An 18,320-nucleotide genomic window follows, 5' to 3' on the forward strand; every position below is an offset into this window, starting at 1 on the left:
TTTCTCTCATCTGCTTTGTTCTTTATTGAAGAAATTTCTGAGGTCTACAGGATTAAGAACATTAGCAGAAAAAACATCCTGAAAGGTTTTCAGTAACACATTATATTTATAGTTAACTTCATATATTTTGGGGAAGTATGAAATGGAAAATACAAACTTCGAAGTTATCTGGTATGAAATGCACCAGGTATCAAATGCAGAGAAATCTCTACAGATTACTGAGGTACAGTCCCTACCCTTTGCCAATCAGTTTGACTCTCCTCACTATGCGGGTCAATTTGTACCATTAAATTTCCAGTTAAGTAAGTAAAAGGCCAATAATATCTATACAACGAGGCATGTCGGCACCAAAAAGAGTAGTTCCATCACCTATCGTGCCACATCAAGCTGTTAAAAGAGACTCCTGTACCAACTCGCTATGATTGCCTTCCCAGCTTATCATGTAAAACTTCCAGTCACAAGGGCAGCGGTTAAGATCCTTAGAGATGACCCTGAGTTTCACTGTAAGGTCTAGTGGATAAAAGAGGATCAGAAGATGACAAAGATGTCAGTCTCCAGGAACTGAAGAAGCCAGCTCCTTAACACATCCATAGGTCGTATTCGCCTGAGAATCAAAGTAATTTTCCTTGTTCTCAGCATCAGAGGAAAATTGCTACTGCAAAAAAGACATTTATTACAGACTTCATTAGATGGTGAATAGCTAAGTTCTGTTCTTGCGTCTGACAATTTTTCTTACTAAAGCCTTAGCGGGAAGTAAGAAGAGAATTAAAAGTAATCAGTGATGCTCTAGATCTTTGGAAGTTCTTCCAAAGTCAGGAGAGAATATTATTGCTAACCTTTACCCCCACATCTTTTACTGAAACTGTCTGGCCTTCTCGTTTTGACTCCTTAGCAATATCTTCAGTAGATTCTTCATCCTTCAGCCTATGTACAATTGTCTGGACTGTTTTGACCATATTCTTCAGTTCATCAGGATATGGAGTTGGATATCTCTTCAGGTTGCCTTCCTGTATGACAAAAAGCAATATTATTCTACATTTATTTAAATGTCATAATTAAAACATCAGCTTTAAACAGACAACGAATTAGGACAAAACACTGATCAACCTAGAATCTCCACTTTGCTGTTCAAGGCTACCTGGATGGATGCAGGCTTAAGTTTATAAAACCCAGAAAGATCATGAATCACTTCCCCTCCTCAAAACCACAGATTGCAAGCAGGAAGAATTATGACACCTGTAATTTACTTAAAGAAAAATCAGGATTAATCATTCTTTCCAAAAAAAACAGTTAGGTAGTCTCCTAGTTATACCCTACGTTGCCTTACATCAGCTGAGAGTTTTTCTTTTGTGCTCCGCTTCAAACGATCTGGCCAAAAAGAGAACCCCACACCCACAGTGTCTCAGCCTGTTAACTAATAGATGAAGACTTGATTTCTTCAGCCCAGAGAAACCTACAGCCAAAGTAATGAAAAGGGTGGGATTCAGAGGTGCGGATAACAGCAGTGGAAACAACAAATATTAAAAAAATAAATACAATACTAACCCGAGGCGGTGCCTCTCTCTCATCTTTGTCTTCATCACACTCAAAGGCCACCTGAGCACGTTGTTTCCGTTGCTCCTCCCACAGAGATGGATTGAAACTTTCATTGTCAGATATGAACATAACTAAAAAAAAAAGGGACTCATAAGTATAGGATACGATAGGCAAAACAAAAATCTTCTTTTTCTCACTTTCCTCAAATGTGATTGGTGTGCTTTTGTATGCATTCTTAAGGGTAAGAGACTAGAAGCACTGTTAATTGAAAACTAGCTGCACTGCCCCTGCTTTACGAACTTGGCTGTGTTTTCATAGTAGTAGAATCCCTACCTGTAAAGTAAAAAACTTCATAAACACACTTGTACACTAGCCTTAACACTCACACATGAAAATTTTCATTAGAACCCCACTGCAAAGTATTTTTATTCATATATAAGTTCCAAAATATGTTTATATATAAACGTAAATTATACATATATAGATTTATATAGCCTGACTTCAGTGAGGTGGTCTCATTAGGCATGTGCAAGAGCATTCACCCCACTTAATTTAATGACATTTTTAAAAACTTCCTTAGTGACAAAAATCTGCATTATTACTAATTCTGAAAAACAAAATCATCGAAACCTTAAGGTAAGCAAAGGATTTTTCAGAAGTTATACAAATGACAGGAGCTTTATGAAGTATTTCTTGCTTAATTTTACACATGATAAAAAAATATTTTGGGTGCTCACTGTATCTTATTCTAGCATGTCTCCATGCCCTGTGTTACATCAGCCAGGTTCTACCTCAGCACGCCAAACAGTCTAATAAATCTGTCACCACCACTCCAGCAAATGCATAACCTTCACTAGCAAAGCCAAGACCGTGTATATATATTATCTACTTTGATATCTGAAATAGAAAAATACTTAAGTCTAGGGCTCAGCAAGTGCATTAGAATATTTGTTACCCTCTGTTCACTGGGTAAACTTACAATTTAACACATCTCAAAATATTCTGATAGACTTCGCTACCACTGAAAGTGTTCTTGACCAAAAACAAAACTTGACAAAGAATTTTTTTAAAAAATTATTTTTAAATACGTTATCTACTGAACTTTAAACCTTCCATTTGGAAGAAACACCTAAGAGACAGGTATTCTGTCAACTCAAGCCAAACAAGCAGCCCTTTCCTTGTCTACAGAAACAAACACCTTGGTAACAGATGGAGAGAATGCATTTAGGAACACTCTTGAACTTCACTGAATCTCCAAATGATTTTACAATTTTTACATTCTATCAGTTACTGCAAATGCATTATCTGCATTAGAAGGCACTAAAAATGATGCACAGTTTACTGGTTTTGCTGGTGTTTTTGATCGTTCCCCTCTCAGCACACTAGACACTCGTGCCATGGAACAGCAAATCTTGTCACTTGCCAGTTTTCAATTATTTCCATTGATATGTGCCCTCCTCTATTTCTGTTAAAGTAGCACAAGCTTCTTCCTTTTGCCAGCAGTGGAAAGAAAGTGGAGAAATAAAGAGATGGAATGTGACTTACTTTCCTATTTCATAGGAGTGCAGAAATAACTTCCTGGCAAGGTCTTTATATTTTGCGTCTAACATTTTATAAAACAGTTCAGACTAAATGTGAGCAAAATGCTTTTTCCCTGGACCAATTTTTCTTTTAAAATAAAACACAGGATGCTATGTACTTTTCCAAAAATATGTACTCAGTAATGGAGTAAATGTTTTGTGTAGCATTCTGTTAAAATAGTCAGTCTGAAGCAGACACTTGCCAAGGAGAATTTCACCCCAAGCCATTAAAACTCTGCCAGAATGAAACAGGGTGTCACACTAGGAATTGGCAACCACTGCGAATGTGATCCTGCCTGTCCATTCCTCACCTCCCTCACTGAAACAGTTTCACTTAAAATTTAGCAATATGTAGATGACACTGTTACTGTTCTCATTCTTCAGATAGCACTCTTCGTCACTGACAGGTTTACTTCAGTTTAATTAAGTGTTACCTAATGAAAATCATATTAGCTGGACAGTCATCCCATTATTATTTTCAAAAGTGAGCATTCTGGCCATATGTGAGAAATTCTTACCATCCTCCGTTCTTGGTTGCTGAGGGAACATGTAATTAGTAAGCACTGTTTTCTGTGTGTCAGGGTCAACTTCTTTTTGAAGAGGGATAAGTGGTTTAGACTAGAAAGCAAATGAAAGAAGGATATTATGAAAATATACACATAAAAAAAAATATTTACATATCAGACAGCATGCCTGTCCCAGTACTCTGAAGACCACTCTGCCTCGTATTAAACCTCCTCTGAATAATTTTCACAAAATGAAGTTGTTAACAAGTCTGTCTTTGATTGAAGACTGGCTTTCACTGAAAACTGAAACTCAGTAACAGCTTTTAAAGAAAAGCTAACACTGGATATTCAAAAAATAACCCAGTTTCATGCTAGGACATATTACTATCCCAAAGCATCTGATCTGGAACACACAGAAAAATTTGGCCACTCAAAGCTGCAGACAGTCACATAACAAGAAAATTTTTGTACTCGGTTTTTCATATTGGCACCGGACTGAATATTCCCCACCCCTAACACAAAAGGGCAGGGGACTGTTGAAATGACTGTATTAGTAGAAGTGCTTTCGTTATTCTACATTTCTGGCAGCCCTGTACACCTTAATGCCATTCAGGAAATCCACATAGTACAGAGAGCTTCAATACACTGCAAAAATACAATCCACACACACATGAGTTACTCCCGAATAGCTTGAACCTCAGACAGTCACAGGGTTCAAAGAGGTGGCAGGAAATCTACCTCCAAAAAAAGCATGGTAAATTGCCCCAGTGGTGTAGTGTGGAAACAGCATGCTAACACCTTCAAGTACTAGCTTATCTAGCAGTAACTCTCCTGTGTAAACAAGCCTGAATTAAGAAAAAACAGAACACCCATAAAAACCCAACATCTGTTAAATTGCATTTCCTAAAAGCACAGAACGTCGCTAGAAGTACAGAAGTCTCCAAAGACAGGTAGGCTTAGTGTTGTTTACTGCTGGAGAACCAACACAGTAATGTCAAGGAAGTTAGATGTATACACACAGCAGTAGGTCTCACTGTTTAACAGATGGCTCTGTACTTGTCAATTCCACTAGGAACAAAGTAAAAAATATTCTATTTTTAATTTTTAAAAAACTCACCTGATTGTCTGATAGCCACATAGCAGTGAGCTGTTGCAGTTTTGTAAAGGTAAATGGCAAATTCTTCAGTCTGTAAATTACAATAAGAATTTAAGTACATTTATCAATACTATTAATATGGTTAAGAAACAATCCTGCATTTGCTTGTAAAAATGTTTAAAAAGAACATTTACATATAGATTTAAATGAATAACTGACATTTGAAAGACAACAGCATTTAATTAAGATTTAAAGCTATGCCTGGAATTAAAAAGCAACCAAACAAAAAACAAACAAACCCCACCAAAAAACCAAGGAAACAAAAAAAACCACATTTCTGCCCAGTTTAGCAGCTTAAAAAAAGTGACAATGTAACTTAAATTTAACTCAGTTCAGTGACTTGAATACAACTTTGAAGACTATTAAATTGAGTTAATCAATCTGAATCCTCATAATTTTATCTTTTAATATAAATGCACACGAATTAAGAAAAAAGTGCTACACCTGAATATTGTGGGGGTTTTTCCCAAAATACATGGGTGGGAAAGGAGTTGCCCTGGATAATGGAAGCTCTAGCATTAATGGACAAATCAAACTATAGACTCAGTACAGAGAACCTGGGTTGGCACAATAGCAGAGAGAGATCAGACTTACATCTCCCAACATATTTCAATGCTAAAAATTGGCTATTCCCAAAAGAGAAACGTTTTGTCAGTTTTTAATGACCAGCTTTAATAAAACACGTCAATTTCCCCCCTTCCCCAGCATACTCAAGTATTTTATGCTATACTGTGATACTGTTTCGTGTCCTCCATAAGCAGCATAGGAAGCAATTAACTTGTAACTAAGAATCAAGAGTTTTATGAAAATAACTGAATTAATTCCTCAGAAAAACACATGCTAACAATCATAAATGTACTGAAGCTGTGCTTCAGTGCATGTGCCAAGTCATTAAAATAAAGACAGTTCAATACAGTGGAACTGCAAGATCCAGAATAAAACAATAATAAAGACAGGCATCTCAGTCAACTTAACCTGTGTGTTTGATTTGGAAAGATAGCATAAAATATTCGTAACAATACCTCTGTATTATTACTGAATTTTATACCACTACCACTGAATAAATGCATTCACAAACCTGTTGTCACTCAGATTGATGACTTTTAATTTCTGCATATCACCCATTTCTTCAGGGAGAAATTCAAGCTTATTAGAATGCAGAAACAACACTGTTGCATGCTTCCAGTTTCCAATCTGAAAAAAAAAAACCGAAGAATTATTTCACCTTCAAAACTCCAAACATGCAAATTTTAATTGGTTTTAAACAATTAGTATTACAGCTATCTTTGCCTGTAAAGTATAATGACTCTTAGAAATTGAACCTTCTTTTAGTCTGAATACACTAGCAATGTTTCTACTTCTTCTTAAAAAGAACTAGAATTTGTTTGAAAACTTATATATTTGTATATATCCTCCTTTAAAAACACACACAAAGAAATCTACTCAGGAATTATTAGCTTGTTATCCAAAACTTGTAGAGAGAATCTAGTTTAAAATACAATAAAAATTAGTTTCACGTTTTTGCAATACGTACCTCTGATGGCAGCTGTGTTAAGAAGTTATGATCTGCAGCAAATGTCCTTATATTAGAGAGCTGCCCAACAGACGAAGGCAACGTTTCAATCTCATTGAAACTACAGTCCAGCTCTTCTACTGATATTAACCTAAAAAAAAAAAAAAAATTACTCCTCTATACAGGTTAATTAATTCAACATTAATTGAATACTTGGAAGTATGAAAGAAGTTAATACCACTATTAACTACAAATTTCTAATGTAATTAAAAATAAAACTCAAACACAAGGAATTAAAATTCAAGAAAAATCCTTTACAAATTGCCTAAAATGTGGTTTTGGTGGGGTTTTTTTTGTTTTGTTTTGCTTCTTGGTTGTGGTGTTTTGTTGTTGTTTTTTTTTAAATCTCCATTACACTGTCCTCATAGGAGTACATTCACTGAAAACACAGAGGTCAGCAACATCAAATGTTTGCGCACTATGTGAAAATGTGCTAGTGCAAGGTACCAAAAACATTCAGAATGGGACAGGCCATAGCCAAAGAGGAGTGCAGCCTCCAAACAAGAAAAGAATTTCAAGAGTTAGACGGTGAACCTAAGAATCTGGCAGTGCAGTATTTTGTAAATTCTGACAACAAAAGATAACCTACATTACTTATAATAGGAGAAAAGAAATTGGAAGAAATACCTTTCATTTGTATAGCCCTTAATTCTGAACCAATTATTTTTGCTGTTTGTGAGTTTTTAATTAAATTGCCAAACACCAAATTATACATTAAAAAACCTGCTGATGAACAGGTGAAAATTCTTATAATGTAAAAAAACCCAATAAATGTGTGTCTTCATATTACCTTTTTCCAAACTTTTTGATAGTGGTTCACTCATTTGCAGTATTTAGGACAGACACAGATATGTTACTCCCAAAAGCCAGTTTCAGGCAGCTGACCACCTTTTTAAGCATCTCGTTTTCTTTCATATTCAATTTTTCTTTTATAGACTGGTGGCTGTATTAGTGAGGAACATGTCTTTTGATACTCAGTAATAAAAAACGAACTAGATGTAAGCTACTGTAGCACTTGCCTTCAATTTTATTAAGACATTAATGTGTAGAAGAAATTCATTCAAGTAGTTGTACAAAAAGAGTAGCCATGGCCACAATGAAGTATGCAGAAAGGCAATTCAATCTTCTACTCAGGTGAAATACCTACCCTCCTATGGAGTCTGGCAAATAAATTAACTGGTTTTCATCAATTTTAAGTGTTGTTACCTTCTTCAGGGAACCTGTAATAAATGAGCAGGTAAATAAAATGGACATTTCAGTTCATTAAGCAACAGTTTTGATTTTAAATTAGGAGGGGTGGAACTACGGGCAAGCAACCACATCTGTATTTCCTGGCATGCCTGTAGTGCTATATATGTAAGAAAATAAGCAGAGGAGCTTACAGAACTTGTTTGCCAGTTTACCGTGTTCCAGACATAGCAGGGAAGAGGAGGAGAGGAAAAAATGTCATCATTTACAAACTACTGTATAAAGTCAATAATGCTCCAAAACAAATATATTTGTTATTCAGCTACACATTACAGCATTATCCAAAGTTGGCACTTCTAATCAACTGAAACTTAGATCTAATGCCATTTGTCTATTTTCAAGTGTTCTGTGTCTAAACTATAAGCTTTCAAGAACATGAATTAACTAAAAATACAAACCAATAGACTCTGGCAGTTGCTGAAGTGCATTACTGGATAACAGTAGGTCTTGCAGGCTTTCGCAACCCGAAATACCTTCTTCAACTACTTCAATGTTGTTTTTAGAAACATCCAAGTAGGTCAGTTGTTTCAAAGTGCCTATGAACTAAAAGCAAGAAAAAACCCAATGTATTCTAGAAGGAACAATTTCAGCAAAAACAACCCAGCAGATTGGACAACAAACTGTCTCTCAAGTGTAATGCCAGAGGAAAAAAGAAAACCTATTTATAGTGCTGAAATTGAATTTTATGCAAAATATCTAAGCATTGTAATGAAATATTTTGTGCAGATACCCACGATTGATGTTTTACCACAGACACACACGGGTCTCTCTAACATCAGTCTGCTGCAAATTCAATGGTTTGACAGTTACCATGAGTCAAGTAACTGAAGCTTTAAAACAGACTTCAGACAGACACAGGTAACATAAAGACATAATTAGCCTCCCATCAGGTATTTTAATGCTTAATTCTTGCCTTTTTTTGTAAAACTGCATCTTTCTTAACCTCAAAATCAACAACAATGGATATCTAATTGTACTAAACTGAGGAAACAAGCCAAAATACAAGCTTGCCTTACCTTACCATATGAACCAAGAATAAGCTTGGAGATTTGAGCACACTACTAAAATCTCCAGGGAAGATGGAGTCACTTTCACAGATACAGTTTTACTTGTAGTGTAAAGTAGAAAAGTTTAATACAGCCACTCAACATTTCAAGGAAGAACTAGCTGAAGTGAGGAAAGACAGAGAAGACTACTGATGAGGCAAGAAAGCCTCCTGTCAGAAGACTGCTAGGGATTTTAAGCCTGAAAACAGATCATCTGCTTCCCAAATTCCAAATACTCTTTTACTAGAACATAAGCTCAGGTTCACAAGTACTGCAATAATAGGTCAGCTTGGACACCATGTACTTCTGAGAGATGTCAGGAATACAGACAAAGTCAACAGAACATTTTCGCAGGAACTGGCTATGCTCCCTGTATACACAGCACCTGAACAGGCACTGCTTGCTTTACAGCAGTGACCAGTAAAAATTCACACAACATACTTATCCTGTGAATTCTGCTAGCTAACACAAAATAATCCCTTTTTGGAAGGGCCAGTCTACCCTAAATTTGATGCAGGATTTGATCTTGGATTTTTACCCTTTTCCTGAATTGGAACATAATTTTATAGGAGGTATATAACTTTCAATGAAAGAAAAGCTATGTACCCAACTCTCATAATCAGTGACAATTTCTAAGTGACTAGTCAAGAACTTAAATGGCATTTAGCCTTTTGGCTCTAAGTAGCATAAAAATTATATAGCAATTTCAACATACACGATGGCTGACAAATCAAATACCACTGTAAATTAAAATGCTAAATGTTTAACAGTAAAAGGACTTACCCCTGGAATAACTGTTAGTCTGTTACCATCCATCCAAAATTCCTTTAACCCACTCAGTTGTTCAAGTACTTCAGGCTGCAAAGGGAAGGCATTTTTAAAAACTTCATACAGAAATTAGTGAAAGGCAAAAACAAGTAATATACACTTGATACACTGGGTCTTTGAAGAAACCCCACATAATTCACATTCTGAAATGTAAATACATAACTAGATACACAGAAAGCTTAAGAACTTGATCACAGCACTAAATAATCCTTACAGAAAGTGTTGGGTTTTCAGTTCAGTTAAACACAGAACTCAGCTTTGTTATACTGCAAACACACAGCAGTCCTGCGTAAGTTACAGTCCTGATTGCTGAATGAATGGTAATTCATTTTCCAAGATAAAATTTTATCTGCAGGCTACCTTTCAGACAGATCTTTATCCAAAAACAAGCAGTCTGAAACTTTCTTGTGCTTTTACCAAGAAGAACTTCATTAAGTAAGTTACCAGTAGCTGACTCTTGTAGCTAAAAGGCTGTGCGAGATGAAGCAATCAGCAAAAAATATACCCAAACAGGTAACTTTGCTGCCTATACTTAGTTCCTGGCTGTTATGGCTTAATGGGGGCCTGGGCACTTGAGTTTAAGGCTCCTACATGAGTACCTATCCTATAATGAGAACATGGCAGCAATGGCAACATCTAGGAATGCATTAATACTAATTAACAACTCCTCAAATACGCTTCCCTACATGCCAAACCATACAACTAGGCAAGTGTTCAGCTCTGCATGATCTACTGGTGGCACACAAAGCTTGACTTTATTGTATGGCAGGTCAGTATGTTCCACTATGCTTCTATTTCCATTCCTTTTATCCAGGAAAGTACTTACAGAAGGAGAGAGATGTTAAATGATTGTAAATACAAGAGGTATTTATCTGTGAGATCATGAACAGTAAACAAGTCGATCGATGCCAACAGAAAAATGTGAGCAACTCAACCATAAATACTATTTTCAACAATATTCAAATTTAAAATTAATATAGTTTCCCTTGGATCTAAACAGTTTGGAGCCAATAATAGAAGCAGGCAATGCACAGCTTATACAGAACTTGCAACATTAAATACATGATAACCAGTATTTAGCATTTATTGTAAGCCAAACAATTACATTTATAATTCAAAACATATTGCCATGAATCTTTTACTAGTACAATAAACACACTATACCACAGAGTGCTATTTTCAAAATGAGAAAAAAAATACTTGTATTCATCAAAATATGTACATCATTTTTAGTTCCATAAGGTAGTATGAGGCACAGTGCTCAGCAGCAGAACACTTAAACTGAGGTTTACATTTCCATATTGATTAAAAATAGATTAAAGGGATTTATAAAAGATACAAAGCTCTGCTACTAAGGCAAAACTCACCACTTCTGTGAATTCATTACTTCCCAAGTCCAGTCTCTCCAGCTGAGTCAGTCTGGACATGGTTCTGCACAGGAAGGGGATTAATAAGGAATTAGATTTAAGAAAATACCAGTGACATCCAATCTTCCTGTATTCACGCAAGTATTCTACTCAGTCTGAAGTAGTGACGTTGCTCTGTAACTGGAGTGATAGGTCAAATTTTCACACACTGTTCAACCAGGCACATACTAATGATCATGCTATCACACAAAGTGTACGCTGCAACTTATTCACAGATCAGTTTACAAAAACTAAAACCATTAGAGCAATCTTTGTGATAAAGAGTAACTCGGTGAGGTGTGCTGGTTTTAGTTGGCATAGAGGTAATTTTCCTCACGGTGGCGAGAGTGAGGCTGTGTTTTGGATTTGTGCTGACAACAACATTGATAACACACTGATGTTTTTAGTTGTTGTTAAGGAATGTTTATGTCAAGCCAAGGACTTTTTTGGTTTCTGATACCAGTCTTGTGTTCCCAGCTTCTTCTCTACAAGTAGTTGGGAACGGGCACAGCCAGGACAGCTGACCCAAACTGACCACAGGGACATTTCTTGCCTTCAAATGTAATGCTCAGCAGATAAGTTGGGGAAGTTAACCAGGAGAGGAATCGCTGCTCAGGGACAGGCTGAGCATTGGTTGGCTGGCAGTGAGTGGGCGTATCATTTTGTTTTCCTTCTTTTTTTTTTAATTACATATAATTATCATTAGTAGTTGTAGTATTTTCATTACATGGCAGTAGTAATATCATTATTTCACTGACTTTCAATTATTAGACTGTTCTTATCTCAAGCCATAAGTTCTCTTTTTTCTCCCATTCTCTACTCCATCCTACAGGGGGAGGAGGGAGGTAAGCGAGAAGCTGTATAGTACGTGGTTGCTGAGTGGGGCTAAACCACAACATGGAGTTACTCCTCACTGCTTCAGCTGTTCACCTATAGTCACAGTAAGTCTTCTCAGCAGTCAAAGACTGGTTGACTACATGATTGCCTCCCAAAGACAGACCATTGCCTAATAAGCCGCTGAACCAGAAAAGACCACTGTTGAATCACAGTAACCAACATCACCGTTCTCCCTCTCTAGGCTGATGACAAAATTGATTCAATATGATATGGTATGGAATCCTAATTATTTTATCTAGTCCTACAACAAATCAGAATACTGAATTGGATTTTGTGACACATCAATACTCTTTAAGCCAACTTCAGGCAAAGATTAAATCAGTGATTGAAGTAAAGTAAAATCCGTAATTTCAAGCTGTGCTTTGGCAAAATTTTTTCTTCAATTTAAAGTTTACTTTGGGCACACCACAGAGATTATCTAACACTGCACATGGTGGTCTATACAATCACTACTCCAGTAAACAGCAGGGCTAGCTAAAACTATTTTCAAAGGGGCTGTGAATCCCACAAGTGACATCATGTTTTGTCTTTATTATTAGATTTCAATAGAACAATTAATAATATCTAACACTTTCAAATATAAACCATGTGTACATACAGTAAGATTATGGAAAAACTAAATACAAGAGCTTCTAACAGTTACAGTCTTCGTGTATATATATATATCAGAACATGCATAGGAACACTAAGATCTTAAAAAATATCTGCATGAGCACAAGATACTATGCAGCTTTTCAAAGTTTCAGTTGTCCTTCATGCACACAAAACATTGCAGTTATGAACATACACTTCAACAGTTACATTCTGTTGAAAAATACCTTAATTACTGAAAGTTAAGTTAATGTGATTCTTGGTATTATTCATTAAATAATCTCAAAAAACCATTACACTCAACATTTGTCTACAGATTTGATTTTCATTACATTATAGTAATTATGTGGGGACAAACTAGGAATTTAGCATAATTAAAGACATGATCAAGACAAAAGCAGAAGCCACTTTTTGCACTGCACACGTAGTATCCACCCGCTTTAGGGGAAAGCCTTTAACTCGAATTCCCATTGCCTCAAAGGAGGAAAAGAAAAAAAAATATGAAAAGGCTACTTCCAGAAGTTTCTGAGCAATTTTTGTCACAGCTCATGAACCAGATGATTATCAGTAAGCCAACCGCTAAAACTCTTTTTCCAATTCTAACACAAATTATCTAAGTCCCTCTGAAATACGACATATGCCGAATTTCTCAGTGCTTTAGGAGACCATGCCCAATACCAATTATAGTGCCACATGTGGCTAACAAACTTACCCCAAAGCATCTCCCTGCAGAGCTGACAACTCACTTAAAGGATCTAATACATCATTCTGCAACTTGCAAAACTTCATAGGCAACACCATAGTGTACTTTTACGGATGGTTTAAATTTAAAAAGATTTTTCATTTTTCCTGCTTTCAAGCTATGTTAACTAGACTGTGGGCTACTATACAGAGTTGTCCAAAAATACACTAATGATCTAAATTTCAGCCTCAAAAAGTAGATTAAGGGATATTCAGAGTTATGTGGGACTAAATTTGATACATTAGTTGCAATAAATGATTTTCTTTAAGTAGCTATTTTAACATTTTTATAGTCTTTTCAACAGTTTTAAGGTAGTGCCTTAATTTTTATTTGAACTGAATTTTCAGCTTAGAAATAAATGCAAATTTTAAAAGTGAAGGAAAAAACCCCCAGGTATCACCAACAAAATGAAAAAATGTTTTATCTGATATAAGTGAATTTTTATGAGGCTGAATTGAAACAAAGTTGGACTGGTTGTTTTGCTGCAGCTTGAATTGGAATTTTTTCTTTCAGTTCAACATGAACTCTTCTTTATTAAAAATCCCAAACCAAAACCCCAAACAAAAAAACACAACACACACATACACACTCACAAAAAGCAATGCCCCAGGCCATCATATTCCAAGGTTCAAGTGATTTTTCCACCACCCCCCCCCCCTTCCTCCTGTATGCCATTCAACCCTAAGGTCAAGCTGTTCACACAGCTTACATGAGATTCACAGAACGTAAGCAATAAACCTCCCCTCCTCCCTGCTGCCAAATTACCCTAGGTACACAAATTCCACTCTGGCCCACCACAAGATCTAGGTGCTCTCTTCCCCTTCTGTCCTGCTAGGCTAAGCCAACCCAAAGTTCTCATTCATGCCTTAATCTTCACCATCTTACTAAACAGAAATAAAAGAAAATTACTGTTAGTTTTTCATCATGGGTCCTGGTCTTACCATTTGGAACCAGAGCAAACATTTGCAAATCTCTCTCAAGTAACTGCAAAATTAATGTTATGCAACATACACAGTATAACAAAGTAACTTCACTGATTTGGGGTCTTTTTTTTTTTTTTTTTACCTTGACAAAATGTATGTAATTGAGCCAACATATCCACTCAATGTTAAAGCATACGCAAATGTGTTTGCAAAACTAGGCCGTCAGTTGTTTGCTTCCCCTTCCCCACTGCGTGCCTTACCTACAGCACTTTCAGCTATATATGACAAATACCTTTCTGTATTGTTTATAGAGCAACTGACAAGACGCATTCGACAAAATGCATTATAAAGCATTCAGACAAAATGCAAACAAAGCTTCCAATAATGCTAAAGTAACAGCAAAATTCAAAACTAAAGGAAAATGAACAGAAGAATGGAAACAAAGAAATATCTAGATCACCGAGTTCCACATATTCCTGTTTTTGTCATGGCACCATGTAACCTGTTCCATAAACCAAAAAATCTGTTTCACCATTCATGTTATTGAACTTGCTGTCAAATCAATCTAACACTAAGGTATCACTAAATTATGCTTCAGAATCTGATGTTGTAAATAGTCGGGTCCAGTAAGGTTAATAATACAGCTTGCTTCAAGTAGCACACAATTCAAAAGGTGTGTGTGATAGCAAGATTGGGCCCTGAATCACTGTAATTACACTCTCGAATAACTTGCTTGTTCCCAAAAAGGTTACTCCTTTTTATTGACAGGCAACAGACAGAAGCCCAAATTTCAGCTACTTATCAGAGAAATGATTAAAATAGTCAGTGTGCTTTTCTCTCCTTTCAGTAGAAATATTTTTACTGAGCTGGTTTGCATTATAATACTGTCAGTTTTGCAGTCTCTGGCTGTGAATAGGCTCCAAGCAAAATGATGCATTTGGCACAAAGCAAGGTTGATTTAGTGTGTTGGCATTAATTACCCATTTTGATTAACCGTCTTCCTAGTGCTTTATGCTTTAGTGTTAAAAATTACGTGCATGTTTAATTCAGCAAGAGGGCTAGATGATTTTGTAGAAGTGTATCCAAATGCAATTCTCATTACAAATACAAAGGAATTTGCTCTAAGTATGAAAATATTAAAAAGGTGAGTGACAGGGACACAAGAAAAAATAGTTGTATTCCGTAACAAAAATATTAGCAGGTACTGCTATACCTTATTAGCTTAAAAAAAAAAAAAAAAAGCCTTTGGATTTTCTACAGTGTTCAAAGCTGTACAGCATGTTCCTTTTAAAACACAGACAGTTTGGGAAAACTGTGTAAATTCAAATTTCACATCAGCTTCTGTTCTAACCAAATAGTTAAAGCCAGGCCATGGATGCCTTTGTTGGCCAGGTCAACTGCTGCACAGTTGTATTATCCTGAAAGGCAGATTCCCCTCTTGCATACTATGGACACCACAAAGAATTCTTTCTGCCCAGTGTGCCTCATACATAAACAATGCATGTTTTCAGTGCCTCACTGTAGCAAAATGCATGTTAATATGGTTTAAAAGGAAAGAAAAAAGTAGTCTCAATAACTTTAATCTCCCTTCACTGAATCACAGGAGTATCAGAAGAGAATAATAAAGGTGGCATCTCAGCATGTAATGTAGATCATTATGGAGGTGCTGCAGAGAACTTCTTCATGACAGCAGCTGTTTAGTTGTCCAGCAAGGGTGAAACCCTGAAAACACTGAATTCCAACAAAAAAATTCACAGCAACTTCAACAGAAGTTGTGTTTGGCTTGAATACATTACAGCATTTGTTTAAATGTCTGTTACCACTACAGAGATCTCTGTAAACTACTCTTTTTAAAATATCACATGTAATTCATGCTATTAGTGTTAATTATGGCAATTAAGGTCAGAGTAATTTTATAAACAAAATCTGTAATAGCTATAAGTTTTAATTATAGCTACTGTTCCTCAGCTGGGAGTAACTTAATTTACAGAGCTACTACCCCAAATTACATGTCCTCTGATTTTTTTTCTACTGAAAATTAGTGAAAGCAGGAAGAGGAAAGGAGGATCAAGAGCATTTCTATCGCATGAATGAGTAGAATGCTTCACACTTCGAAGATTTAAATTCACTTTTTGATGCTATACTCGAGTTCTGGTATCTGGAGCAGACACAGTACAATACCTAGGCATGCAAAAATGGAATTCCAACGGAACATTAATTAGCTACAGTCACTGAGGAAAACTGGCTGTTGTATTTGAAGGGCTGACAATTCACTCTATTGCATGCAAGTCTCTGCTAGCATATGGGCTGGTCAGAGTGAATATTCAGTTGTTGGCTCCTCCTCTTCTCCACCAAAATGTCTTACATCCACCAAAACCAGTGACTTTCTTTACCAGTTTATGTTGCCAGAGGAGGATGCCTTTTACAGCACATCACAACACATTCAGGACTCTACAGCTGCTTATTCACATGGCATCTCTGGGATCTCTGTTTCAGTCTTCACTGACCTTTCACACCTCTGTTAACCCACTTAGACATCCAGGGTCCAAGTCAGAAAATTCAGAGTATTGCTTTAGCCACAGAGACGGCAGGAACAGCCAAGACCATCAGCCTGGGTTTGTTGGATGAAATGAGTGAAAATTGCAAGGCAGGATTTGGAAAGAGGCTAGATTTTAAGACCAGGGTACAATTGGATTTACTCTGCTAAAACAAATGCTGCAAGAATTTCCAGAACTATTTAACTACTACCGAAAACAATGCCTGAGGAATATGCTGCCATGATGTTCAACAAGCCTGTTGCATTACACAGTAGGTACGGCTAACAGATGACATGCAACACAGTAATGAGTTGTTACTTTCTCCAGCCCTGACATGTTCAAGTCATGTGAACCACATTCCCTCAGTCATTCTGCGCAAGCATCTCAAACTCCACATTTTATCCAGGGATAATGATCTTAATTACCAATGCCTGAGTCTCAGACACTCAGCCATCAGAACCATACCCAGACAGGCATCTGGGCAGCCATAGAATATTGCGTGCAAGAAGCATCCGACATCTCAGAGCGATCATCCTTAGATGCCCACATGCTGACTTAAAAGCTCAACAAGTGGATCAGAAATCCACAGAGCTGGACAGAGACAGGAGGGGGGGGGAAAAAAAAAAAATCTGAGTAGGCAAATCTCTGAACAGGAAGACCAGTCAGTCTGAAGGGAAATCTAATTTCAGCAGTATGAAAGCAAATTTCCTTGTGAGAACTTAGTCCTCAGCTACACGTCTTAACCCGTGATCTCTTTTCAAGATGCATTACATTAATAGCATACCTACAGAAAGAACCTCCAAAGTAGTTTAAACAAATGTCAACCATACTTACTTTGGCAATATTTTTAACTGGTTTTCTCTAAGTTCCAATATCTGGAGTTTAGTTAATCTGTAACAGAAAGGGATAAAAATTATCATAGTATATTGTACCTTATTACAAAAAAGCAATCTCTAAATTTATTTATTTATATTGCTGAATTTCAAGAAAAAATCTGCAAGTTCAAAATTTTTTTTTCTGTTAAAATAAAAATGTTTTCTGCATAAATGTGCATGTTATTTTGAATCCATTTATTCACTGAGGTTTGGGAAAGCAGCAAACAACCTGGATCTTGCCCACTTTTCTGCACCTGTTTAAACACATTTGGTTTCCTTCACCCCAAGGATTTTCAAGCACTTCATTGTATTCATTACGGGTATATATAACAATCCCAATGGGAGCATTCCAGGCCAGGCTGGACGAGGCTTTGAGCAACCTGGTCTAGTGGAAGGTGTCCCTGCCCATGGCAGGGGGATTGGAACTAGATGGTCTTTAAGGTCCCTTCCGACCCAACCCATCCCATGATTCTATGATCCTACATGTTATCATCATATACAGAAGTACACAGGAAGTAACAGAAGAAAGGTAGCCAGCCCACAGAAGTTAAGGCGCTGAATTTCTAATACCGGCAAGGTATCAAACCATTTCATGTAACAAGCCTCATAAGAGGAATACCTGTGCTCTTCCACATGGTAAAAACAACCTTTAAATTAATCTTGGATTTTCTTCCATGTTGTCTTACTAGTCAGCTTCTTCATTCATTTTGATATTTCGGCTAGAAGGCAGTTTGACCTTTGTTTCAGTAAATCCTTGGTTGCAAGACAGATAACGTCTAAATCCCAAACCCAACTGCGTGGCCGAGATACGTTCAAAGCAGTTTTGACATTCAAGCAATGTACTGTCCCATGTGGAATCTTCTGCATCAGGACAGC

The 18,320-nt window shown here is 36.6% G+C and overlaps 1 protein-coding gene across 1 annotated transcript in view; it reads right to left on the reverse strand.

Moving 5' to 3' along the window:
- ERBB2IP (erbb2 interacting protein) overlaps window positions 1-18,320 on the reverse strand; it is a gene marked incomplete at its 5' end in the record, with an annotated part of 44,428 nt that overhangs the window by 20,107 nt on the left and 6,001 nt on the right. The window contains 12 exon segments of the mRNA XM_010150947.1: window positions 1-44; window positions 837-1,007; window positions 1,546-1,667; window positions 3,635-3,734; window positions 4,740-4,809; window positions 5,857-5,972; window positions 6,313-6,442; window positions 7,499-7,571; window positions 7,998-8,142; window positions 9,429-9,503; window positions 10,841-10,904; window positions 17,404-17,460. The exon segment at window positions 1-44 is cut by the window's left edge and continues 16 nt beyond it. Of these exon segments, the coding sequence (XP_010149249.1) occupies window positions 1-44; window positions 837-1,007; window positions 1,546-1,667; window positions 3,635-3,734; window positions 4,740-4,809; window positions 5,857-5,972; window positions 6,313-6,442; window positions 7,499-7,571; window positions 7,998-8,142; window positions 9,429-9,503; window positions 10,841-10,904; window positions 17,404-17,460 (1,167 nt within the window).

The sequence above is a fragment of the Eurypyga helias genome, unplaced genomic scaffold, assembly GCF_000690775.1.
Source record: "Eurypyga helias isolate BGI_N326 unplaced genomic scaffold, ASM69077v1 scaffold7164, whole genome shotgun sequence".
NCBI lineage: Eukaryota > Metazoa > Chordata > Aves > Eurypygiformes > Eurypygidae > Eurypyga > Eurypyga helias.